General features: G+C 46.0%; 1 protein-coding gene and 1 long non-coding RNA gene across 5 annotated transcripts in view; one reads left to right on the top strand and one right to left on the bottom strand.

Moving 5' to 3' along the window:
* The window catches only part of RTKN2 (rhotekin 2), a 201605-nt gene extending 200452 nt beyond the window's left edge, over nt 1–1153 (top strand). Inside the window, 4 exon segments of the mRNA XM_080402759.1 lie at nt 370–677; nt 681–875; nt 879–903; nt 906–1153. Coding sequence (XP_080258885.1) covers nt 370–677; nt 681–875; nt 879–903; nt 906–934 — 557 coding nt within the window. The 3' untranslated portion in view covers nt 935–1153.
* Nucleotides 319–27533, bottom strand: LOC308069812. 4 transcript variants are annotated; one of them, XR_013930521.1, is made up of 3 exons: nt 23741–27533; nt 12837–23622; nt 319–10670 (listed from the first exon to the last, which is right to left on the bottom strand). It is a non-coding gene; the product is annotated as an uncharacterized lncRNA (long non-coding RNA). The 4 variants fall into 4 exon arrangements; XR_013930522.1 differs by having other exon boundaries at nt 319–8873; XR_013930523.1 differs by having other exon boundaries at nt 319–14400; nt 14948–23622.
* Nucleotides 27534–27840: the final 307 nt, after the last annotated feature.

Below are 27840 nucleotides of genomic sequence, written 5' to 3'. Positions count from 1 at the left end.
TATTTAGTCATAGACTTTTCATGAGCCTTCTGTGAAACAAAATTTTCAAAGCCCTATACAACAGAATATGTTTAGTATCTAATACATATAGGTTTCCTAGTAGTATGTTATTTTTTTTTGCTTTTACTTGGAAAGAAATATCAATGCCTACCCTGTTGCCTTAATGCTAGCAGTCATGAAAACAGTTATCTCATTGAAAGCATATGTAATCTTTTCCATTTCATCCATTAATACTCTTAATAGTTGTCCAGATTTCATGAGTTGTAGTTAATACAGTTTTGTATTCTGAATAGTAATAATGAAATAGTTAGCAGTAAAATCATTGGTAGCATTTTAATCCAAGTTAATTGCTGTCCCTTAAAATTACAGGCATTGATTCTCCAGTGAAACGTGAGGGTTTAGCTGCTGTCATACAAAGAAAAATCAAAGAGAGTGATGGTGAGTTCCTGCTTGGCCAGCAAAAAGAATCTGCATCTTCCCTATGGGCTTCACTCTTTGATGGATCTCATGAGATGGTTGTTCAGAAAAACATGCATCCGGGCTCAAAAAGTGATACTGCAAGTCCTACTAATGATAGTAGAGGAAAGAAAAGAAGAGCTCCACCTCCACCCTCAAATAAGTCACCATACAGTGCAAAAGCACAGGTGAACACAGAGCAATTGGGCAAGGAAAACTGGTAGAAGTCTGACTGCACCTCTGCCAGTAGCTCTTCCTTTGATTCAAAGTTAGCTATGAAAATGCAGCAGTTGCAGACACCCGTTGTGGCTCCTCGCAAAATTGGTTGTTGTAGAAAAAGCAGTTTTGCTGGCCCTGGGAATCCCATTTCACTGCTTAACAACACAGAGTCTGAAATCAAACTGATAGCAACCCCTAGATAGAAATGCATCACAGAAATGCTAGACCCTGATCATGGTTGCAGCCACAGACGTCATAATTAGCTTAGAAGAGTCCCTGGGATTTTAAGTTTCTCAGCCTTCTATTATAACTCGTGAGTAAAAATAGATTTTAGCATGTAGCTTACAAGTATTGAGGCTAAAGTTTTTTTTCTTTTAGCCAGGGTGTTACTACTAGGTGCAGTCTCAGCTGTACTCATTATCACTAACATCTAAATAATTGCACTAGTAACAGGGGGTGTTATCTCTATCTGAAAGAATGGTGCTCGTTCTGAAAAGAGTGGTTCAGTTCTTCCCCCTTGGAAAACCAGCAGTGTTAGGGTAACTGCGTGTCCCTGCAGCAGGGACGTTACCATTGCCTTTTACCAGTCCCTCAGCGTAGCCCATCTGCAGCTCCTCAGGCTGGTTCAAGTGGGAATTTCACACCCATTCAGCATAGATCTTGCAAAGCTGGTTTTCTTGGGCTCTGTGCTTGGCTTCATCTTTAAGATTCTTATCTCCCTCACTATTTGGGAACCACTGCTTATAAGATAATGTACTATGAAAAGTTACCGTGCTCTTCTGAATGGCTCTGTAACTCCATGTGAATTTCTGAGGCAGTTCTGTCAATTTACTGTGGGATCTCTTAAGTTCTTGCTGGTGCACGCACTGTCCAAATGGACCCGGATTATCTGTGTATGAGCAAGAACATGATCTATCACGGCTGCTGCTTAGTTTGGGCTAACAGGAACATTTAAAAGCAGAAAACCTATTCAGGATTTCATTTTTATGCTGGCTTTTGCTGACAAATGGGGCTCTGTAGTGTAGCTTCTCCTTTGTCGAGCCTCTCAGCCGTTCCTGGTGGGTAGCTGGTTTGTAAACATGGCAGTGTTACTTGTAAACAAATAAGGTTTTTACACTACTCATTCTTTCTGCAATAGCAGAGAATTACGTTCACTGTTGTAAGAAGCATGGGTTATTAGGGTTCCTGTGACACACACCAGCAAAACATCTGTTGCACACAGAAATTATTCTGTTCTCCTGGATCCACTGCTTAAATATTCAACCCTTTCCTTGGTTGATGCATTTATTTCAGATACTGAAACTTACCCAAGAGCAAAGGTCTGCTTGCAGATCCCCCTCTAGGGCCTTGGTGTTTAGACCTGTGTTTACATACAGTTAATGAATATTTTTTTTTTTCTGAAGTGTGGATGGCTTTGGGAACTTTAGTTTCTTCAGAAGATACTGTGTCCGTGGTTGGTTTGTTATCTATTTTTTGTCTTCTGCTAAGCTCTTGGCTGCACAGCTGTAAAGGTATCTGCTGAATTCCCTCAGTAATTCATTGGCTATTTGGGATGGGGCTTGAAAGGCAGGCTTCATTTACAAATCCTTTCACAGGATTAGAGCCCTTTGTTTCTAGAACGTCCTTGTTCATTCTTCGTTTAATCACATTCCATTTTCCCTCTGAAACAACCATAATCATTCTTACAATAAATCATGCTGTTACTTAAGTGGATGGTTTGTGAATGGTTTATAAATAGGAACAGAAAAACTGAAGAATAACTACATGATTATGTAAATCAGGCACAGTCAACTAAGTGGACTGTGCAACTCTGAACAAGAAACAGGAAAAATAAACGGGGAAAAAAGTGTATTTTCCAAAGTGCAGCTGCAGTTTATTTAGCTTTAAATCTAGCCTTAAATGTTACAGTGCTCTGGAAAGAAAGAATACGTTTTTCCTGGTACCTCCCTTCCTGTAGTTGTTATATTTAAAAATAAATTTCATAAATATATAAGGCAAGAAGGCACCATAATGAGGATTTATTTTTAAATTCAACAGGCCATTGAATTTCAAGCAAAGCGCTTTCTCTGTTAAATTCAGTGGCTTTGTTTTGAACTGAACATACATATTTTAGGAAGGCATTTAATATTAATTTAAAGTCTTCAAGTGATCAGAATTCACTCATACCTCCTGTTAATTACCCCAGGTACATTTTTCACTTGATTTTCTATTTGCATTTCTAGCTCCACCTTAAGTTATTTTGGTCTCTTTATGCATTTGATTGCTTATATTGATCTCTGTAGTATCAGCTTTTCTAATTGCTTGTGTGTAGCTATAAATCATGATTATGTCCCTTTTAACCTTTTCTTTGATGAGATGTACTGAATTCCTTAACTTTCTTATGGCAATGAATGTTATCCAAGACTAATTAATCTTCATGTTCTTCTCTGTACTTCTCATGTATTGAGATATTTTTAAGTGTGACATCTGAATTAGATGCCACATGTCAATAGTGATCCATCAGGACTATGCAGACACATAACGTGATCCTCTTACTCTGATTAATATCTCCCTCCCCTCTTTCCTTAGAAATTGTATTATCCTTTTTTTGTGGAAGCATTGCCTTGGATACTGACTTTAATGGCTCAAGTCCTCTTCAGAGTCTTTTTCAAGAATGCAATACATCATCCTCTTATTATCCTACCTTATTTTTTTTAGAAATATACGCAGTTTTTACCGGCATTAAAATACTGCTCATGAAGTGATCCAGATTGCTCTGTGTAAGTGACCTGTCCTCATTCTTTACTATTCCAGCAGTCTGCATGTCCTTTGCAAATTTATTGCAAGTGATTTTTACAGTTTCTTCCAGATCATTGATTTTTAAAATTGAATGCGAGGCAAGGTTTGTAGAGAGAGAGGTGATAAGTTTTTATTACATCGGTGACATGGGGGGTGGGGGGGGTGGGGAAAAGCAAACAGACAGGCCATTGAGTTTGTGTCCCTTTTTTCCCTGAGCCTTTAAAAAATTGAATGAGATGGAAAACAACTATACTTCTTACTGATTCCCTATTAATATTGCATTTTAAAATTAGTTTTCTGTCTTCAACGTAACATTCTATATTGATTTGATCTAGTACTGATATTTTAAAGCAAATGACACATTCATCTGGTTTGCAGTAGGTGACTTGGGGTTCTTAGGGGTAACACCTCAGTGCAGGTGTCTTTGCAAGCCGAGCTTATTACATCAAAGAATAAAATGCCACCTGTTGTTCAAGACTTACTCTCCATGAAGCTGTGTTGATCTGCATTTTGTATCTATCTTTAGATTAGACTCATATGAGCCAGTTCACTATATTGCCCTGATCACCACTAAGCAAACTAGGCCATTAATTACCCTGATTATCCTGCTTCAAAACATCAGTGGTGTTCTTTACGGTCCTGTGAGACGTCCTGGCAGTGTTGAGACTTGTTTAACTAAGTGCACATTTAGGCTCCTACAGCTGCAAAGGCTTCTGCTATGGAATGTGTTTTCTGTTATTTTAAACAACCACTATGTATTCCCTATTATGAAGCATCAGTTGACTGTAAGTTTTAATATTTATTGTTGGGTGGTTTTATTTTACCCCTCTAGATTGCCTTTTGTTGTCTTCGCATCTTCTGTTAAGCAAGTTGGTTTAACTGACAAAACCTGCAGGCTAGCAGCAAACGTTGCTCTTAGCTATACAGTAAAGCCAGTTGTACATTAGTACTCAGCTTTTGTCTGCACGTGAGAATATAAATATTAGTAATAAAACCAGAGTGCAATTTTAGGAGTATAATTAAAAGATGTACTGTGAGGAAAATGGACATTTTTTGGCTTTTCCATATAGTGACAAATGGTGATACTTTATTGCTGATACTGGTCCCTTATCATTGCATAGGCTTGTTCAGAAATTGGAACTCAGTTTTTTTCCTCAAGTTTTCCTGACTACAGTGAGGATGAATATTCAAACCAGGAATTTTAAGACCAATAAATTGCTTGTTCACCTAAGCACTGTAATAGGAGGAAGCCAACTATGTCGCAATATGATACAGTGACGTGTTAGACTTTGCACTGATTCATATCCCAGGCTGTGCGGTTTTAAGGACGTGGCCCAGGCAGTGGCGGAAGGCTGTCTGTTGGTAGTGTGTGGGGCTGGGAAGCTGTTAGTATTTGTCTCTCAAAGTGGAAGTGAAGGAGTCTAGAGGCAGAGAGGTAGAAGGCAGCCTGTTCCTCACAGGACATGGTGGAAACCTTGTAACTGCTGTTTCTGGGCACTACAGAGAATGTACCCATTACCCGATCTTATCAGTTGCATTCAATCATGAGGGTGATTTAACTGTCTGACTCAAAATGTCAGTGATCAAAAAACAAAAGGCATTTGATTAGCATCTATAAACGATGCTGAAATAGGAAGTATTTCACAAAGGCACAGGTGGCATTAGCCGGCCTCCTGCTGGGATGAGGTTCAGAAGACAGCAGGAGGCCTGTGACTTCTCCCAGCCCTTGCATTCCATTGCCCGATGTTCACCTTTGTGCAGGCAAGTCAGTGTGCTGCTGCCTGGCAGTGGTGTCCACAGAAAAATAGTGCTTGTTCAGAAGGACACTGCATCCAGGATGAACGGCTCAAACTAGCATGGCGAAAGCATTGATGGCATCTGATACTGCTGAACTACACATATGATTAGGTACTTTTCTGAGGAATATGTCAGACCCGCTCTGAAAACTGTACCTGCTTGTTTGCTGCTGGAATGAATTAATTGGTGCTTAAAAGCAGAATTAAGTAGTGGGATTGCCATCTTGAAGTCAGGCAGACGATAGTCTACCTGAACTCTTCTATTAAGAAGTACAATGTGAAAGCAATTGCTAGACCAAGCTGGAATATGAATTTCACACAACATGAACAACTTTTGAAATATTGATTGAACAAAGACTTATTTTAGTAATATTTTATATTATACCTAATTTCTTCAGCTGTTCACTTGGTCTTGGAATGGTAGACGGTACCTTTTGCGATTCTAAAGACATTATCTTAAAATGTTTTCATTTTTACTAGTATTGTGATACTATTTTTTTCTATGGTAATTATAGTAGTAGTTATTTTACAGTGTTTTGTACATATTTGGAAATACTGTCCTAGTATTTAGGGTTGATTTGTAATTAATGTAGATTGCCTTAATAGAAAAATGCAAACTTAGACACTAGTGTATTGTGAAAAGTTAGAACAGATATCTTATTTTTTTGCTGCTAACATACTGTATGTCTGTCGAAGTATGCAAGTGAAATTAAAAACGTTTCTAGAGTAAAAAGGTTCTGGTGTAATTTCCTTCAATCTAGAACTACCTTAAGCTTTACTCCAATTTTATAAACCATGTGTGATGGCTGCTGTAAAATCAGAGAACTTACAGCTACTTTTCTATTGGGCCTGCTGAATGTATCCCTCTAGGGTTGTACTGACAATAGCAAATGGTTTGGGCCTCAGTTTTCTAAACTGGAGGAAGGGAGAAAAAACAGTTTAGCAGCTGGCATTGATTGCTCAACCAGTTGTCTGATGTATCCGGTGGAGCTCTGTGTGGGTAAGTAGTTAGAAATGTTATCTGAGATGCACCTTGTTTTCACAGATGTGCTTAAACATTTTGTTTAAAGTGCTATCATACTTCTCTCATAGTCTTGCAAGAAAACGTGTCATGAAGCAGACTTGCATCATTCCATCTGCTTTGTAAGGTGACTTCATAAATGAGCCACTGACACTACTAGTACTATGCATTAATTTTCTCCCTTCATAGGCAGTCTTGTGCTGAAGGGGAACTCGTGTTCACCTCACTGGCTAGAGCTCAGTGTGGCACTGCTAATTTAAAGCTAACTGTGCCACTCAAAGTGTTCTTTTGGCCCAATTATTGTAAAAGAACTGTAATAAACGTAGAGAGAATTGTTAGACACCTTAATTTTAGAATATTTGACTGACTTAAGAGTCCATGAAAGAAACCAAGTGTGATTGATAATTGCAAGGCAAGCCAAAGCAGCTGAGTGATTTAATAAAAAATCATGCTGCAGTTAAAGTTGCTGGAGTTCGCTTTAAGGAATCGTAGTAAAGTAAGATATGATGTTCTCTTCATATAACCATTAGTGAATGGTTAAACTGTAATCTTTCCATATATGTATTATATATTCACATGGAAATCTGTTTGCAAGACATGAAAATAAATTGCTTTTCGTGGGGAAAAAACCCAATCTTTCAAGATCTTTACATGAAGACAGCTTTCTGAATGTTCTTTATGTACCTCCCCAAAGGGAGAAAAATTATCGTAACTAAGGAAGTGTCTTTTATTCTGTTAAGGTTTTTCTTCACATTTCTATAAACTTCTGAAATAGTTATAAAAGAATATAATTTATAATATACGTTGTCTCACCTGAGGTTTTTTTTTAGATATTGTCCCGTGATACTGGAATACCTGCAGAAGGAAGTTGTGGAGTTGTTTCATACACAGACAGCTTCTTCCTAGCCCTTAGTAATTACAGGCGCTTTTATATGCAGACGTGGGAAGCCTTTTATCCTGCCAAAGTTTCACTGCATATCTGTGTCTGGACATGAATTCATAGGGGCAGTTAAAAGTGAAAAACTGTACTTTTTAATTTACTTAAATTTTGGCATCTCTGTTGCCTCACAGAACTTGCAGTTTGCTGATATGCCACAAGAGTTTTGTTTACAAACTTTAGAATTTGTATATTTTCTTTTGCTAAGAGGGAAAGAGTCAGTAATTGTCCATCACCTTTCTTTTTTTGTCACTGGCTATAAAGGTGGTACCAAAATACAAATATCATTGCTTAAGTTTTTTCACCCTGAAGGCAAACTGTCCTGGTCTTTTCCGTCTTTCTTTGGATTATATTTTCCATTTTCTAATTAGTGTCTATTTCAAAATCCCACATGTATTTTGATGATACCTTCCTTGAGCTGGGTGCCCAGAGCTGAACACGCACTTATAGCTCAGGGGTACTCTTGATTTACAAGGACATAAAACATTCATTAGTATTGTCTCCATTTTAGCTGCTTGTTCTGCATTAGCAAAAAGCAAACAAAAACGTTTCCATTGCTCTATGGCCAGACTGGTCTATGCTTAAGTAAAGATGCACCTTAGGAAAGAAAAGAAGATCCTAGCGCTGTTACGGTGAGCTTAACATCGGATGTACACATTTCTCAATAGCAGGAAAAATGTTATGGATGCATAGCGGGCACAAGTAAGCTGCTTTGTCCACACATTTGTTTTTCAGATGGCAGCAGCTCCTTTGCTTCCTTTGGTTTTAAGCAATCATTACTCTTCAGTCCCTTATGTCTGTATGCAAGGGTTGAGAGCTTTTAAAAGAAACTGGAGCAATTTAACTGACCTTCTCATGATGTGGATGTATCAGCCAGAGTCACAACTGAGGTACTGAGCTGTCAGATTTCTTAGCCCGTTTATTTGGTTTGTAGGGCCTACGGCAACTTTGCCTTTCTTTCTCCCAAATCCAGATGTACTGAACGCAGAGAACAAGGCTGCTCTTCTCACCAGTGTAGCTTTACATCATGGCATGGGCCATTTGAAATGACATGGGGCAGACTAGCTCTTCAAACGTGGCAGAAACTTTGCTCCAAGTTAGGAGAGTCTCACTTAAATTTTATTAAGTAAATGAAAAGCTTTTTATTAAGGACAAATCCTGATAATACTATTCCTTTTATATGACCAGCTCCAGGTCAAATTGTGTTTACTACGCCATGTTTTTGATGTATCACAATTTTTTATCATTTTAATAGGAGTTAATTTGTGTGTCTAATAATACATCACATTTTAGTCATGACTGCATTAGAAAACTTCTTAAATATTCGCATGATTGTTATCCCTCAGTAAAGAATGATCTGCTGTCTTGGAACTAACTCGGGTTTATCCCAGCTCGTGCAATAGCCCGGTAAGCCTATGTACCGATGCATGCTTTTCCATTTATCCATTCAAAATAATTGTATAATTCCTTAGCAAGTTAAGTTGGTTATTTCCAAGCATTAATGCATAGTCCACTATTTATGTTTTTCATAAGGATAAACCAGAATGTATCCGTCTCCTACTACTCTGCAGCTTGCTAGAGTGATTAATACAAACTTCAGCAACAATTTGTTTGCTTGCCTTTTTCTATGTGTTTCCTTTGGCAGGGCAAATCCTGTCAACCATACCTGCAAAAAAAAAAAAGGAAAAGACAGAGCCAATTATTTAGTTAGGCACCATCTGTCTCTTACTGAAGCATTAAAGAGAGCCAAGGGGTTAGTGCAGAAACAATTATTTGAACCAGGGTACGTAGTTCCAAGTGTAAAAAATTCAGTTTGGGCTCTTGTCTGTACTAAACAAGAGGCAATGCAAAGGCCACGGCTTCTCAGCTCCTCACCTATAAATAGGGACACTCGTGACAGTAGTTACCATCTCACTTTTTAAGGCATTAGTCCTTAGTGCTGCTGGATTTGGCAAAACAGTGCAACATTTCATGACCGTGACCTAAGTACTGCCATCCTCACAGACTCTTCTGAACTGAGGACGTGCAGGAAAGGAAAAAGAATTCAGGTTCTCCCTGTTTCTAAAAAATATCTGTTAGCGTCATTGCTGTAATGTAAGAAGTAGGCTGTTTTGAAAAGCTGACTGTGTTGGAAGTTTCTTGTGACCCACAGAAGCTCAACTAGGATGTTTTCTGTAAAGTCTCCTGATGTTATCACTACCCTTCAGCTTACTGGGCAGCTTTTTATAGTGATATAATATTCAGAGATTATACTGTTTTTAGTCCTTATACTTCACTTCTGAAGTCCCTTACAACAGAGGGGTTTGAACCTGTAAGGTCTCCTTGCCTTTCAGTGTCACTGTAGGAATTGATCTCATCTGGCAGGACCGTATTTCCTCTTGGTTGGCTCGCAAAGCACACGACGTACAGCAGCTGAAAGAAGGAAGCGTGGCCCTGTGTTTGGCCAGTGCCTTGCAGGCTGTGACTTGTCCATGGAGGAGTTTGGGATTGTCTCATGTGAGACACTGTGATCCTCCTCATGCTGTTGAAGGAGCAGCAGTCATGCCAGTGAATGTCCTGCAGACAAAGGAGCTGAAGAGAGATCAGAAACTCCTTTCCATTTGGTGTCTTCAGTACCTGCATGAGGCTTTACCAGTGCTCCCACCATTTTCCACAGTGCTCTAGTCCCAACGAAGTGCCGGTGTGCACACTCACGATGCAAACTCTCCTGACGCCGCCCTGGACATGTGGCAGAGAGCGATCGGCGCTGGCACCGCTGCCTTTCCCCAGCGCCCAGCTCCGGGCACCGCTGCACACTGAGACACTTTTGCCCAGCCAGGTCCAGAGCTGAGGCACCCACATGCCTTGCGCTGCTTTTTATCCCACTCCGGTGCAATCAATCACAGCAGCTCCCTTCCAGAGAAGGTCTGAAAGTACTTTATAATCATTAAGCCTCACACTACCCTCTGGGTTAATTATTTGTATAGCAGGAGAAGTCAGCCACAGAGGTTACATGTATGAAATATCTGTGTGTCAGCCTTTATAGACCTGATCATGCTCAGGTTTGTTTGCCCTTTTAGCAGCATCCTGATCCTATAATCAAATTATATGTAGAAGCTCTGGTTTTGATAAACCGAAGCTTAAAAGAACAAACAAGCAAATGAGCTTTTCCACAGCCGCCGCCTCTTGCAGTCCAGCATTTCAAGGTGCGATCCTCACGTAGTGCTCCCTGGAGCAGGGCTACAGCTTACCAAGACAGCGTCCCTTCTGGTGCTCTCATTCATGCATTCTGTCAAACAACATTTTCTTTGATTTTTTTTTATCAAGATCTTCTTGACTGAGATCTTCAAAGCAATTAATTCAGTGCTCCGTGATTGCAGCTGCTGAATAATTGTTTGTTAGAGTGTTTTCTTTCCCAGGCAAGAGATGTAAAATAGTTGCTCCCCTCAATAAACAAGTTGTCAAATGTGATTAGTTAATGGACCTGTAATCATGCAATAGCATAAAGGTAAAGATTTGGTAAGTGTGATGTGAAAATGCATATTTAAATCAAAGCTATAGGGGAAGATTTTCCCATAGGAAATCTTGCTATCAATGCTGAAATAGACTATTTACCATTCATAATGATTAACTGTAGATCATTAATTAAAGAAAACAAGAGATTAGTCATCAAGCATTTCAAATTAAAGATGCATTGATTGTTTGAGTCACTTTTAGGTCTGGCTGGGAGATCAGATTAGTGCCTGGGTCCCCGTGCCTGAGCCAGCCTTCCCCTGTAAACTGATACGCAGAAGTAAAAGCCTATTAAGGTCAAAAATGTACTGGCCAATATTAAGCTCCAAGAGCCTGAAATGTGATCCGATGTTCCTAGTCACTAGCCCTGCAAGTCGCCATATTGTTCTTGGTCAGACACGTGGTAAGAAGCAGAAATGGAGCGCTCGGGCTTTGGGTTCGTGTGGGAGAGGGAACATCTTATTTTTTGGCAAGTGAATCCTAACTTCCAAGCTAAATGCAGTTACAGCGAATGTATATTATAGCTTAAAAAAACTGATTAGCTTATTTTAATCTTTAAATTATAAATCTACCTTTCTGCTAGCCACTTAGAAGAAATCTCAGACAATCCTGCAGTGGCATCTGCAGAGAGCTGAAGCCCTGTGCAAAGGAATCTTGCAAGGTTGGGGTTTTTTCTCCCCTGTCACTTGGGAAATGTACATTCAACGGTATGATTTCCTGAAAGAGTTTTCCTTGCCAGAAAACGAAAATACTTTTTTGTTGTTAAAAGCTGTATCTATTATAGAAATTTAATTCTCCATTTGGGAATTACAAGCCGTAATACAATAATAATAGTTGTTGGTTACCACACACTAATTTCAAACTATTCTAGGCAGCTGCCTTCTGCTTTCTGTGCAATCTCTTAGCATTAGGCTCCAATATAAAATGAAATTACTCTGTCTGCCAAATTTGACTATTCTTTTAAAATCATGTAGCTGTTAATTACATTATGTAATAGCAACTGGGGTAATTTAATTACTAAGTCACGTATGAAAAATAAGACTTCAGCTTGCAACCTTCAGGTAATTAACCGCCTACCTACTCTTAAAAAGAAAATAATCAGGGCACATAATGCTGGGGCAATGGACACATCAAAGCCACTTCACTTGTGACGCGCTGTGTGGTCATTGCTGCTCGTAGCCCACATCTGCCCTTTTTTTGTTTCCTTTTTGGAGGACAGAGAGGAGGCAAAGCTTTCATGAGCTCAGCAATGAACATCTCCTCTGATGTCTGCCAGGCAGGGACCCCTTCATGCTGCCAGCCCTCACATCCCCGAGGCACACAGACCCTGAAGGCAGTAATTTAGCAATGGGCTGACACTCCTGGCCCTGAGAGCTGCGGTGGGAGGGGGGTACCAGGGTCCTTGCCCCCAGGCTGGCTGCGGTCTGTGGGCTCACTTGCAGCCTTGCTCCCACCCCTGGGGGGTGCCCTGCCAGCATGATGGATGATGGTGCTGGGTTTCTGCAGGACTCAAGTTTGATGCTCCTTCCTTGATGTTTTTCACAAGATGAGTGTTTCACCAGGACTACAGGCTACCAGGTATGTGCTAGTAAAGCAGATTTGTAAGTGCAACTGTTTGCTAAGAATATTACTCTTTGCCAGCCACAGACCCTAATACTGAGGGAGCTGGCTTTAAAAAAAGTCATGGAACATTATTTGTATTGACATTTTGGCTATTCAGTCCAGTAGGCCACACTCTGGGGGCTTTTCTCCTCCAAGGCTCTTTTATAGTGATAGTTGAGACTCACGAATGTGGTGGTTTTAGACACAACCCCACAAGCTGTCTGCTTAAAGCAAAACCCGCTGTGCTTCAGTGTTGGCACACTTACAGCTTTACTCTGTGGTTTTGCTCCAGCATCCCTCCAGCCCTATCTAGTAACCTAGCTGACCTCAGGGCCTGTCCCACTTGCCTTCCCCCTCCTGGCTGGCTCCCAGAGTCACAATGGGATCCTCTGATCCCCCCTTCCTCCCACCACCTCCTCTCCTTTTCCTGGTGTGCTATCTAAGGACACTGGTTACCAAAGAGAGTGTTTCAAGGTACAGGACCTTTTAAGAGTGAGCAGGTTAGCCAAAGGGTAGATCATACACATAAAAATACGGTTACTTGCAGGACTTCAGCAGCCAGAGCATGACGTAGACGGCCAAATCCCACGATGCTCATGAACATATCCTCCAAGCCAGTGAGACCAAGGTTAGGACGAGGTTGCTCCTTCAGATAGCTGCATTGCTCACAAAGAGCATCCAGGTTTTCCTCGAAGGCTACATGCTGGATTGAGTGGCTGCATCTCTTCTTTGCTCACACATTGCTTGAGAGCCATCCTTGTCCTCGTTAGTATGCAGCTGGTGCAGTTCACCAGCTCTGCCAAGCCGAGCTTTTTAATTCTCCCTCGCTGGAGAGAGGAAACTTCTGAACAAGAGAATGATTAATGGAGGTAGAAAAAAAAGCAAACAAAATTAAAAAAGGAATAACAAAAACTCTCAATGAAAGTGAAACGATCAAGATTTATGAGAATTCTATGAATTCTTCACACTCATTCAAAGCAGGATTGCATAAGTTGCAGCACACCATCCTCGGCACATCTATTAATGAGAATAGTCGTGTTTATGCTTTCATTTACACCGCCTTCATGCCCAGAGTCTCCAAGCGTGAGGCCTGTTCACACATGTAAGGAAAAAACAGAAAGCTAGGCCTGAGTAACTCAGGACCAGCTGGAAGGGGTTTTGCTGTGAAGGGTGGGTCCTGCCAGCAGCACAGCTTGGAGGGGCCGCACAGGGGACAGCACGGGGACAGCTGGGGAGGGGGGGACATGTAGTAGGGCACTACAGTGAACACTTTTTTCATGACTCCACGGAGCATGGTATTTGAGTAAATCCAAGCTTCTCTGGGAAGGCTAACCAGCTTGCGTTCAGCAGTGTTCACTGTAGCCCTGGAGAGATTTGTCAGGTGCTTGTTTTCCTTCCAGCCCCTTCCAGCATTCACAGAAGTCAACAAAATGTTGCTGGTCAGGTTTCTTACCATGACTGTGGACACACAGTCTTCCCATGCTCCTACAGCGGTAAGCACAAGCCAAACTGCATTAAGTGTGCCTCCAAGCTGCTTGAAATTAGAAATCATTGGAGCACATACACTTTAGCAGGTCTTTTTTTCTGGAGGGAGTCCAGCAGAGTAGAAGCGCCTGGCTCAGCTGTGAGACATTTGCAACAAATTGTCTTCGTCCGAAATACTGAACTTGAATAATACCCCTCTGCTCTCCATGACAGTAGGAGGAGGTGTTTGAGCATTTTTCTTCTAATAGCTCAACTTTGCTCTGCACCCCTCATGCATCCCTTCACCGCTAAACTCCATCTGTCACTGTGGGCAGGTAAGGGTGTTAATGCCAGGCTAACTTGGACGGTAGAAGCTGGGAGAAGTCAGGTCATTACAAAGCACAGCTCTTACATGATTATCCTTGTAGGCAGTGCAAACTCACGTTTGTTCGGGGTGGCTCACAGAAGCTCTCCCACGTGATGTGTAGCAGGATAACTGACAGAAGAGTTGGTTGTAGTCAGCAGAGATGGGCAGAGATGACACCCGAGCACAGAAATGTCTCAGGCCTTGCAGGTCACGCCTGACCGCCTCAAAAGAGTTGAGGTTTGCAGCATAGTCACTCGCCGCAGTGCAGCTATACAAAGATGCAAACCTTTCTGAACAGGTTCAAAAGCCAGCTCAAAATGTCACAGGTTAGTATGACCTAAACCAGAATTTTTAAGAAGCTGCCACTCCAATATACAGAATGCAATTCAGGGGCTGTGAAGAGGAAGGATGGAGGAACAGAGATTGCATCCATAATTATTCCAGACAACAATCATACCATTAATTTGAGGTTGAGATTTTAAAGTCTTTCTGTTGTCTATGTGCACACATATGTATAAGTTTTAGCACTGTCGGCAGCCTATCAAGGCATACACAGAGCAGCCGGGGCTTGAGGGGCACAGCCTGTCCTGCAGCCCAGTCCCAGTGCTTGTAAAACACAACACCCGGCTTCTGCATCTGCCCATTGCTTCTCAGCTCAATGAATCTAAGAAGTGACACGTTAATTCTTTCCCCTCTTCCTGCTTTCTCAATTGGATAAGGAAAATAAAATACAATAAAATGGCACAAGCAGAATTTTCCAATTCTTATGACCATCTATCTAGATTACACCAATGTCAAAAGCGAGGACTGCTCACCTGGTGAAGACAGCCATGTGGATGAAGCAATTCTCACTTGGCCGTGGGCCACTGTTGCTAATTTGCCAGCTGCATTCTCTGTGCTGGTTGAGGTGAGACAATGTCCCCGTGCTGCAGCAGGGTGCTGGGCGGCAGGGCCCAGTTCAGCTCCAGATGACCTGGCACGTGGCAATAGCGATGTCCCTGTGGAGCAACCAGCCTGGGCAGGAGAAGCAGCGGAGCCATCACAGCATCATGTATTGCTGTGTTCCAGCAAATACAGCTTGCTTTCAGGAAGCCAAATTAGCCCAAGCAGGAGCTGGGCTGCCTAGTTAATGCAGTTGATTCAGAGTTACGCTGCATAGCTCAGCTACCCAAGGGGATCTTATGGGGGGCTCAGTGCCAGGCCCCAGGGCTGGGGCACAGGCACGGGTGCACCCCTGTCCCACAGAGCAAGCAGCGCACAGCCCCTGGCCCTGGCTGCTCCCACCGGGCAAAGCTGCTCTGGGCACTCTCTGAGCAACAGGTGTTGGTCTACCTGCTCTGAGGAGAGACATTCATCTGCAATAAAATGACAAAACTTCCTTTGATGATAAATAAGAAGTAAGATTAAAACAAAAAGTGATGTCACACACAAGAAAAAAATAAAATAGAGAAAAAGGAAGCCCTCCAAAAGGGGAAAATTGGAGAGTATGCATTTTTTGGTGGACAGAAAGATCAGCCAGGACAGAAGACCAGGGGAAGAGCAGCTTCAGCTATGATGCCACTAGGCAGTGCCCATTTCTACTGCCCATTAAACCTGGGGGGGTGCATCTGCCTGGGGAAGGCACGGGGGGTGCAAGGAAACCAGCCCTGCCCGTAGTGCCTGGCCAAGTTATTTCCCATTGCTGAAGCACTCCACCACAGTTTATTACTTTGACCTTGCAGCCTGTGCTCCCAGTCACCTCCCCCTCTGGCCCCTTCTCAGTGTCTAGAGGCTACTGGTGTTTTGTTGTCCCTGCTTAGGACATGGGTACCTCTGGGGAAGCTTTTGGTTATCCTACCTGCCTCTTGAGCACATGCACGGCCGTACCACCCTGCCTAATACACAGTCACTGTATAGTGAGACAGCAAAGCAACCGCACATCCAGCAATGCAGTAAAAGAAAAAAATACCAAACATGTTTTACAAAGAATAGTAAGAATGAAAATTAATCACGTATGCAAACCCTGCTCTGTCAGAGAGAGAAGTAGCGCTGAAGGAGCAGGGATGGCACCAAGCTGACCAGACAGGGTGCAGCAGGAGTTCAGAGCCCCCAGCCATCCCACCGGAGATGGAGGGGCCACTGGACTTCTAGTCCAAGTAACCTTGTTGCTTTGTTTGAAGTATCCAGTGTGCAGCTGTAATTCCTTTGCATCTGATCCATATGGAGATGTAGCCTAATTCTAATAGCATGCAGCTCCTTCTGCCCTCTCTGGGATTTTCATTATGTAGCCTTATAAGGGTCTGTCCGAGAAGCCGCAGCTGGACAGAGCCAGGAACCACTGTTCTCTCCTGTGTCGATTTCAATTCTTTGATCCATGTTTCCCGCTGAACAGAGGAGGACCGATAATCAATAGGTGCTACAGGCAAGCTACTTAGTGGGACTCCCTCTGAACTTGGATAAATCATTTGACCTCCTTCTGCCTCTATCAATCCTGTTGCAAAAGTAGCTTAACTCTGGCTTTAAATGAAGAACAGATGCTCCTTCTGAGCAGAGCTATCATGGATCAGTGGAGAGAGAAGGGGATAAACAAACGCACACTCCAACTGCAGCCAGTGGAAAATACAAATGGTGGCTCCACTCTAGGAGTTGTTCCTCTGTCTCCATTAGCAGCTGAGGGCAGAAGATGCAGAGGAAGATGACAGAACTGTCATGGTAATGGCTGGCTTCTCAGAGATTCCCTGTGGCCCGGGAGAGCTGGCAGCTCAGGGCATGGAGGATGGAGACTGAGGGAGGTCGCGGTCTGCCTCTGCAAGAGGCGGTGGTACTCTGAGGGGTGAAACCTGAATGCCTTTCACACCACATTTTAAGTTACTGGGAGTAAAATCCCCCTCCCATTGACATACATAACACCTTAACGAATTGACACCCCTGTCTTCATAGTCCTGCTTCAAAAGCCAGTACCTTTGCTGCAGTTCAGACTCTTCTTATCTGCCTTTCTTAGATGTTTTGTACTAGTCTGGAGAAGAGTAGTAGCAGCCTTATAGGAGATCTGGTTCATATCGGATCCCTGTTCCCACCAAAACAGATTTGGCTGATCTCACTGAGGTAAATTCGTCGCATAGTGGGTTGTTGTCGGGTGTTATTTATTTCAAGTTTGTTTTATATCAAGTTTTGGGTGGTTGCTGGGCTGCAATATAACTCCAGGTGGGAAAATGTAATCCATTCTCTTCCATCCCTTGATGGCTTCTTGCTTTGTTATCAGATGAATTTGTGGCTGAATGATCTGCTTTGCCTAATTCAAAAGCTACTGTAGAAGGAAAGACAACCATACAGCAGTTTTTACCATACACCCCCATCTTTGTCTTCAGCAGGGACCAGGATTTCATTGTGAGATTATCACATCCTGAGACAAGACGTCCATGACGTCAAAGCAGATGGATGCTCAGCTGCGGCATGTTTCGGCAGCCTTTTCTGGTTTTGCTGATAGGGGACACTTTTTGTAAGTGTTGAAAGATGAAACGTTTGATAAAACACTTCACAGTCTTTCTTCAAAGGGCCTTTCGCTCTTGTTGAAGGCAGGTTGCTGGCTGGTCCACATGGCCACCCTGTGGCCACCTGGCTCCCAGTTCATCCCTGGCCAGGACTAGCACTTCATGCCCTCCTGGGAACTGGCTGCTTTCACCTGTTGCTCTGTGCACAGGCCACCTTGGCTCGCCGCTGCTTCAGGCACACGTTGCACTTGAGTGTTATTTGCCCCTTTGCAGGCACCTTATTTAAGCTTCATCCTAAGTATTAAATTCTGTAAGACTAAAAAAATCAATACACAAGAGGTGATCTAAATCAGACTGTGCTCCTAGGAATGGAGATACTCAACAATTCTGAAAATTAATGTCTCCGCTCTAACTGAGGCAGAAGCTCAAGAACCATATAGCAAGCTTTGGCAAGGCTCGAGGACACGGCAGCAAGCTCCAGCCAGGATGGCTGGCTGCAGCAGTGCACCTGTTTTCTCATTGCCCTTACACCAAGGCTGTCACAGACAATGCTAAAGCAACTTTTTAGAACTGTTGAAAGAGGAACATACTTTTACTGAGAGACAATCAAGCCCAGCCTTCTAGGAGCCCATCTAGGCATTAGAAACATTTGGAACATGCTGATGAAAATCTAGGAATGATGAGCTTTGGGAAATTCTGATGAAAACAAACACTAATGATATGTGAAATGCTCTGCTCACCGCAAAGTAGATAGATACTAACAGTACAGAAGAACAGACTACGGTTGGAAATCTGGAGTCCTTCTATATTAATAACCTAAAGTTAAAGCCTAAATGCTCTGCACTGCACAGAGAAGCTGGTATAAAGTTACCCACCCCTCACCCTCCTGCAAGCCCCCCTAAAACCCCAGCTATGACAAGTTATACAGACAGGATCAGTGCTGCCAAAGACCAAGCACCTGAGAGAGATACCAGCTTCAGGCATGTCCCTGATGGGTCAAAGGTGTTTGGTTTGCAGCGACAGCGCAGGACTGATACCGCTCACAAGGAAGTGTGACTCCAAAGTGTCAGTGTTTAATCCCACAGCCCTGCAAAAGCAGGAGCTGGGCTCTGCTGACAGCTGCCCTACACAGCAGCCTGCCTCTCCCCAAACTTCGGCCTCACTTGCTTTTGCCCCACCCTAGCCCTGCTAAAATTGAAGGATCAGGAAAAACAGAGCTGAATTCTTCATTTCTGGATAATATCACCACAAGTAACCATCACCAGCTCCTCGTGGAAAGCCACTCTGGTGCAGAAACCCCAGAGGTCCTGCTAACCTCATTGCCCCAATGGCAAATGCCAAGTCCCCCGTACTTTAGAGGTTAACAGAAATCTTTTGTGCATTATTTTGTATTGGTATAACTTCCTTGCTTATGAGACATCTAGAAAATGACTTGTCCCTCACACCTAGCTGGTGTGAGCCAAGGACAGCAGCCCCTGCCACCCTGACAGGGACAGTCTTGCAGACATGCTGAAGCAGTACTGAACACCGACACACATACACACACTCTCTACATGTTAGTGTTGTATATAAAGCAATATTTTCTACTCCTCACTGACTGATTTCTCCACCAGAAATTCAGCTCCCATCTAGCCACAGCTCCCCAAACACCACGGGTGGCAGGGGGAACAGCCAAATCCAGCAGCTGCAGGAAAAAAAGCAAATACATTGGACATTCCCATTTTGCAAGCTTGATCACCTATGGACATGCTGCTTATGCAGTTGTGGTGTGTTTCTGTGTGTGTGTGTCTGTGTATTTCAATTTGTTCTTCAGTTTCTTCCAAATAAGTTTTGAAACTAACAGCAACCCGATAACCTGTTAAACAATCCCAACCACCAGGGATGGAGAAGCAGCAGTCTCAGAGGTAATTATACATTTCATTAAATATTTATGTAATGAAATTATATATCTTTTTATCTATATAAATATATCTTTAATATATTTAATTATATATTTTTATAATTATATATTTCATAATGCCCACAGGCTTTATGAAACCCAGCAGGTGGCTGGAGGGGCAAGACAGCTGGTACCCCCACCCCAGGGAGAGCTGAAGCACAGGACCAACACTCACATTGGGAAGCCCCCCCCAGGGGAAGAATGACCAGAGGGCAAATGGAGAATAAGCCCTCCATGAGAAGCCACCCATCAGAAGGCAGCTTCTCCAGCCCTGCTGCAACCAGCTTTGTCCCTGTGGTCAGACCCTGGCACCCCGTCAAACAGAAAAGGAAAAATATCTCTTTGCTAAAAATTCACCATCTCACTCTTTCAGGTGAGCACTGAGAAGAACATCCCCTTAATGCCCTCCAAGGAAGCTTCCCAGCTAAAACAGAGAACATCAGCCTAGATATTTGCAGCCCGAGCAGAAAGCAATCCTCTGTTCTCCTTAATTAATTTTGGGTGAGAGGATGGGGAGGGGAAGCAGACAGGGATGATGACAGAAGGACTAGGTGGCATTTGGGCCAGAGCTGTTTCACATTCACTTTCTCCTGCATCACAAGAAATCAGAAGTGGCACAGATTATTTTTGTCCCTCTTTTGTAGGTCACCTTTAATAGAAATGTTAATAATGCTTGCTATCTGTATATCTGAAATCTTATATGGTAGCTCTGTAATTCACTGCCTTTATCAGACTTCTTTAATGTATAATTTAATGCTTGTATAACTATTTTGTTTGGGTATGACTCTCAGAATTACAACTAAAAAAAAATCTGTATGCTTGTTAACTACTTTTTATGGAAGTATTTCTTTCACATTACTTTAAAACCATGGAGCCGAGGGAAGTATTTTATGGACCACAGAACCTCGCAGAGTAGTTAATTTCTGTTTGAGCTGGTTTCTCTGCTATTTTAAAGGGTGCCATCAAGATCACTGCTGTTTCTCTTGGTTGGGAGCCAGCTGACTCTTCTGCAGTTGCAACACATCCTTGCGCTGTTATTAAATCCTGGGAAAATAGTAAACACGAGAGCTGGATGCCACATCACCCCATGCCAATGGGTGGGAGGAAGGAAGGAGGGTCTGCCTTCCTGTCCCGGGCACCCCAGGGCAGCCACTGTCTTGAAATTAGGCAGCAAGGGTGCCGGATCCTTCTGATGGGCAGAAATATCACATGGGAATATGGGGGGGGGTGGGGGTGGGGAAAGATGGTGACTCACATACCCCCTGCCACCGGGCCCTGTCCCAGCCGTCCTGCTGGCTGGGTGCGGGGGGCCAAGCGAGCTGGTCCTGTGACAGCCGCTTTCATCCCGCAGGCAGCAAATGGGTCTCGGTCACGTGCATGCTGTGGGATCAAGGGCGCATGTGGACCTTCGCCACATGTGCCTTAGCTGGGAGTGAGAGCTCCCTGCTTCAAAAGCAGAATTTGGGTGGTTAGCTGAGCACTAGGCAGGCTCGAGTTATGCACTAAATATTCTGCCTTTTGTTTCGTAATGAATTATTTTGTGTATCTAAGTAAAGGGGGACGGGTTCTTTTTGGTCTATTCTCCGCAGTTTGTTCCTAGCCTACTTGTGGGGGTATGTTGTAATCTTTGCTTTTTGCTTATGAGGTCAAGTGCTTTAATCAGGAGCAAAAAATTTGCGTGCTTTAGTCCTAAATTCTCTGAGTGGCTGCCAAATATAATTAGAAACAAATGGCTTTATTCCTCATTTGAGAGATTCACAGACATTGGAGGGGCAGAGGGGGGAAAGCTTGCTTTGCCTGGCTGTTTTTTGGGGAGCTTGCAGACAAAAACACTGCCAGAAAAACCCGAGGAAGCCCTGTGAGAGGAGAGCGCCCTGTGCTCTCTGCAGAGCACAGAGGGTTTGAGCGGCGGTGCATGAAGCAGTGCTTGGGGAGACGGGGTGCCCCACATTCGCCTGCTTTGTGAGCTGCTCAATACTTCCCCCCCATTGCTACTGGAGAGCGGAGGGGGCCAGAGCAGGGCACTGGCCTAGGAAAGCTGCACGGCGTCACCTGCCTGTGTAACCACACACTGCGCTCACACCAAGGTCCAGAACGCCTCAGGGGAGCCAGAGTGGCTTAGGTACCCATGAGCGGGACAGTCTTCACCACCCCCTGGGTTCCCACCCCAGACCACCAGTAGCTAAAGCCCAAAAGGATGCACACGTAATGTATAAATTACAAGAGCTGAAATCTGTTCCAAGCAATACCAGTCAGCACTGTTCATTGCAGATACCCACTTCATCTGTGCTTAAACACATCTAGACTACCTAAAAATTCAATTAAATTCTATTTAGGTGTAGTCATGAACCATCCACAGTCTGAGAGATGCACTAGTTTCATCCTTCTGGTGTGGGATCCCACCGTGTCCATTCTGCATACCTTAGTGCTCAGAGGAGAGAGCACGGCAAGGCTGCCCTCTGTATTTGCCCCCTGCTGCCCCCCATCCCCAGCATGGTAGCAACTCCCCACGGTACTTACACAGCTCAGTCCCGCTGCAGCACCTGGCTTGTGGCCTCCTCATGTGAGGGACACATCGCCTGGCCGTGGGGACACAGCATTGCCTGCTGATACCTTGGTACGTGAGCCCTAAATAAACAGGGGTTGTTGCTCATCCCTCTGCTCATCGCCAGCGTGAGGGGGCATTTGCTGCAGGCACAAATGCTTGGAAGTTGCAATATGCCTGTTTCAACTAACAAACAGTTGTGGCATCAAAATGGTTAAAAATCATCTCTAGTTACTGGCTTGTACAAGATTTTAAGGTTTGCAGCATTGCACTGCCTCATGGCGTGGCATTGCCTCATGGCATCGCCCCACAGCTTGTGATCACCTCATGGTATGGCACCTGCAAATAGTGTGGTGCTGCCGCAGGCACTGCCTCACAGCATAGCAGTGGCTCATGGCATTACCTCACAGCATGGCATCTCCTAACAGCGTGGCACTGCCTCACAGTCTTCCCTCATGGCATGACACTAACTCATGGCATCATCTCACAGCATAGTATCAACTTATGACATCGTCTCACCTCATGGCATCATGGCATGGCACAACATTAACTCATGACATCACCTCACACCATAGCATCGCCTCACCTCACAGCATCACCTAAAACTGTGGCACTGCCTTACAGTGTGGCACTACCTCACAGCATTACCTTACAGAAGAGAATCATCTAATAGCATCGCCTCATAGCATGGCATTACCTCATAATGTCACCTCACAGCTTGGCATTATCTCATGGCATCACTTCACCTGATGGAATCTCCTAACAGCGTGGCACTGCCTTATGGTGTCACATCACAGCATGGCATCACCTCATGACATTGCCTTACCTCATGACATCGCCTAACAGCGTCGCACTGCCTCACAGCATCACCTCATGGCACGGCACTGCCTCACAGCATGGCATTGCCTCACAGCATCGCCTCACAGCACAGCACTGCCTCATAGCATGGCATCTCCTAACATCATGGCACTGCCTCATGGTATCACGTCATAGCATGGCATCATCTCATGGCATTGCCTCACAGCATGGCACTGCCTGACAGCATGGCACTGCCTCACAGCATCACCTCACGGCATGGCACTGCCTCATAGTATGGCGTTACCTCACGGCATGACAGTGTCTCATGGCATTACCACACACGGCCATCTCCTAACAGCATGGCACTGCCTCACAGCATTGCCTCATGGCATGACACTAACTCATGGCATCACCTCACAGCCCAGTATCACCTCATGATATCGCCTCACCTCATGGCACGGCACTGCCTCATAGCATGGCATCTCCTAACATCATGGCACTGCCTCATGGTATCACGTCATAGCATGGCATCATCTCATGGCATCGCCTCGCAGCATGGCACTGCCTCACAGCATTGCCTCATGGCATGACACTAACTCATGGTATCACCTCACAGCACAGTATCACCTTATGACATCACCTCACCTCATGACATCGCCTAACAGTGTCACACTGCCTCGCAGCATCACCTCATGGCACGGCACTGCGTCACTGCATGGCATTGCCTCACAGCATCACCTCACGGCACGGCACAGCGTGGCACTGCCTCACTGCATGGCATTACCTCACAGCATCACCTCACGGCACGGCACAGCGTGGCACTGCCTCACTGCATGGCATTACCTCACAGCATCACCTCACGGCACGGCACTGCCTCATAGCATGGCATTACCTCAAAGAATCACTGCACAGCGTGGCACTGCCTCCTAGCATGGCATTACTTCACAGCATGACAGTGTTTCATAGCATCACATCACAGCCTGGTACCTCCTAACAATGGGGCACTGCCTCATGGTTTCACGTCACAGCATGGCATCTCCTATACAGCATGGCACTGCCTCACAGGATCACCTCATGGCATGACACTAACTCATGGCATCATCTCAGCACAGTATCACCTCATGACATCGTCTCACCTCATGGCATCGCCTAACAGTGTGGCACTGCCTCACAGCATGGCATTACCTCATAGAATCACCTCACGGCACATTACTGCCTCACAGCATGGCATTACCTCGCAGCATAGCAGTGGCTCATGGCATTACCTCACAGCATGGCATCTCCTAACAGCATGGCACTGCCTCACAGTCTCCCCTCATGGCATGACACTAACTCATGGCATCACCTCACAGCACAGTATCAACTTATGACATGGTCTCACCTCATGGCATCACCTAACAGCGTGGCACTGCCTCACAGAATCACCTCATGGCACGGCCCTGCCTCACAGCATGGCACCTCCTAACACCGTGGCACTGCCGCAGGCATCACCTCATGGCACCGCCTTGCCTCAGGGCATCGCCTCAGGGCATCGCCTTACCTGAAGGCATCGCCTCGGCATCCCCTCACGTCATGGCGTCGCCTCTGCCGTCCCCTCAGTGTTGCGGCCCGCGCTGAGGGGAGGGGGAAGCTCACCGCCGCCCCGTGGCCGCGCACGTGCTTCAGGGTGTGGGGGGTTCGTTTTTAATTTCCTGAGTAAATTTCAGAGCTAACTGGGAAAGAGGGCAGGTTCCGTCGGTTTTGCCTGACAGAAGGCCCCCGGGGCTGGGCGCGCTCAGCCACCGGCCTTCCCGGGAGACCAGCCCCGGGGGGGCGGGCGGGGGTCGCACCCGGCTGTGGGACCGGGCTCGGGGCTGGGAGTCACGGTGATTGCCGCAAGCCGACTAATTGGCTAATCATCAATTTGTTACATGCTTTTTTCTACTCGTCACCCAAACCGAAGCAGCTGCCGAGCAGCCCCGTCTCCAGGAGTAGGAGGGGGCGGGGGGGCTGCTGTGCCCCGCGTTGCGGGGGGGAACGGGGAGGGCTCCGCACGCGCTCCGGGCTCTCGCGTCTCCCGCGTGCGGCGCTTGCACCTTCCCAGCAGCCGCAAAATCCTGGTGAATTTGGCGCCTCCCCGGGACGTGTCACCGGCGGGGGGCGCCGCGGGGGGCTCCGGGCACGGGGACAGGCGGGTCCCGTCCCGGGCTGTGCGGGGGACACCGGGCCTCGCTGCGCAGGTGAGACACTAGATGGAGCATCTAACATCCAGAATACTCTTTTTTTTCTCTTTTTCTTTTTTTTTTTTTTTAAATCCCATAAAGGATAAATGGAATTGCTAAATGAGAATACCCGAAGCAGCGCCCCCCGCCCCCCCCCCCCCCAAGCTGCCCCCTTGCCGGGACACTCACCGGTGCAGGGCGCAGGGGGGCACCGCCGGGCCATCGCGGCCGCTGCTTCCTCCTGCACAAACGCAAACCTCCCGCAGTGCAGGCCCAGGTGCGCCCAAGGGACGCGAGATCCTTTGGCGGCCACTCCTTTTGCTTTCTTCGAGGCCAGGCAGTCCTCCCAGGTCTCTCTTCAGCCGGAGGCAGGATGCTCTGATGCACCTCAGCTGTGAGCCTGCCCAGACCAGAGAAGTTAAAGATACGGGCTCGTATTTTGCTCTGGGAAGAGCTGAAGGTGTCTGATATTCCTGGAAAGCCTGTGGGCAAGCGCTGCATTTCCAGTGTGAGTATGGTGCCAGTGAGGATTAGTGGTGATGTGTGTGCATGATCTGCTCCTTCCAGCAGCAGAAACCTTCCAAAAAATATTCCTGAAAATTTTCAGAGCAAAGACAGTGCCGGTGCAGAAGAGAGGGCCCCATTCCCAGCAGGTCAGCGTCACTGTGGAGTTAGGGTTGGCTGCTCGGAGATGCAGCTGCCGGCCGAACATCTGCAGCCAGCCATGCACCCTGGGATCCTGCCCCAGGACCTCTGTCCACTTCCAGTCTGCTGTGCCCTGCCTGCTGGTGAAAGGCTTGCGAAGGTCCTGTGAGGTACTGGTGAGGTGTGGGCTGCCACAGCCCAGAAACCAGAGAAACCAGCAACACTGCTCCCATGCCTTCTCGCACGTGGGTTGTGACCGCAGGGAGTGCGGCACGGGGCACTGCTGTGTAATCGCAGAAAGGCAAGACAGCAAGAGGCAGAACCAAGAGCCCTCAGCCAGGAGAACTAAACTGCAGTCAGCACCACCACCTTTTGCATCTCCACTTTGCTTCAGCTCCCCAAAAGTGTTCATTTCCCACTGCTGGCAGCTGAATTCAAGCAATGGTGTGACAAGCCGACAACCCTTTTGGCCATGGTGAGCCAGCGGCACAGCATCCCTCGTGCTCCCTCAGACCACAGCATGTTTCGCTTTCAAAATCAGAAGTGGTTGCAAGTCACCAATATGGTAACAAACTCTTCCCAGGTGTAGCTCTGACCTGCTGCAGACCTTGCCAGCCCATGGCAGAGGTCCGCTGAGCCCTGAGGAGGTGCTCGTGTTCCCCTGGGAGCCCTTGGGGTGATGCTAGTGCTGACTCCTCTGCTCCATCACTTGCATGTGCATGGGGGTGCACCGACACCCAAGTGACCCTGACAAACCTGCTGGGATGTGCCCAGCCTAACCAAGGGAGGATGCTGTGACCCCTCGGCACAGCATGAACAGTCAGCATTGGTTTATGCTAATTCACAGACTAGGAAGGGCTAAAAAAAGCAAGGAAGCAAGCATGGTGCTGGAAACCAAGTTGCCTTGGCCACCTCTGCAGCTACTTCAAAGGCCAGCATCCACATGTCTGCATCTCCCCCTCCCCACACCCTTCAGGTGTTCACTGGTAGGCAATATTTTCAACATGAGAAGAATAAAATGCCTCAGCTTGGCAAAGACAGAAGTGGATGGGGAAGGAGGTTTGCTAGAGGGTCCCATCCTCTCCCATAGCTTCACAGCTGGTGTGGGGACAGCACGTATGGCGTGTTTAGTTATCATTTCTCACAGCACAAGAATAAACAAGCATCGAAGGAAATTATCAGGCAGCAGTTTAAACCAGAAGAAGGTTTATTCTGTCTACTCATACACAGTGTGTACTGAAAATGTGAAAGTCCTGGCACAGCCCACTCTGAAGAGCAAATGACTGAACAAGGACTCAAACATCAGAAAGGGAGAGAGCTTGTTGGGGGCAATTAAGCACAGCCGTGATGCTCCTACTGGCTTAGGAAGCACCTTGTTGGGAGCTGTGCAGGTGGGACATACCATGGGTGCCCGTCCTGTCCTCACGCCTGCTCCCGGACCTTCCCCACTGGAGAGGTGGTGGGGGGCTGCATGGAGCTGCTCGGCATAGCTGTGTGTGGGGACCGGGCAGGTGTCAGCCTGGCTTCCCTGGGGCATACTGTGCATCAACAGACCCGCGGCGCCCAACGGCACTGCGCTGCTTCATGCATGCCCAATGGCCACCTCCTCCCTCGAGCTGGTGTTTTCCCTTATTTCCCAGCACACACAAGAAATGGTTTTTTTTCTGAGACTTTCCCTCAACCGCAGCGCATATCTGGAAGCCTCATCTAGCGGTGACATCAACCTGATCTGTGCTCGCCCAGCCAAGGCACGGTGAGGGGCACAACTTCCCTGTGCTGTGCCAAGCTTCCTCACAGGCTGGGGGCCACTGTAACCGCACCCCAGCCTTGGCCCATGGCTTGTGCTGCCCTTGGAGACGCTGAGCAAGAGCGAGCTCCTTGGGTGCCGGCAAATGCCAGTGCTGCCAACAGCCTCAGCCATGCACCTGGTGCAGGGTGGAAGCGCAAAGCAGCAGCAGCTCCTGGGACCACTCACGAGTTCAGCTCCTGGACCCCAGGGATGGGGAAGGCTTCCCTGCACACACTCCCTCCAGGACCACAGAACTGAGTCACAACTGGGTGGCCCTAGCCACCGGGCTCGCCTGCCCACTGCTGAGACGTGCCGGGCAAG

The sequence above is a fragment of the Falco punctatus genome (genome assembly GCF_963210335.1).
Source record: "Falco punctatus genome assembly, chromosome: 9".
Classification (NCBI taxonomy): domain Eukaryota; kingdom Metazoa; phylum Chordata; class Aves; order Falconiformes; family Falconidae; genus Falco; species Falco punctatus.
This window is presented reverse-complemented; position numbering and strand designations above follow the sequence as displayed.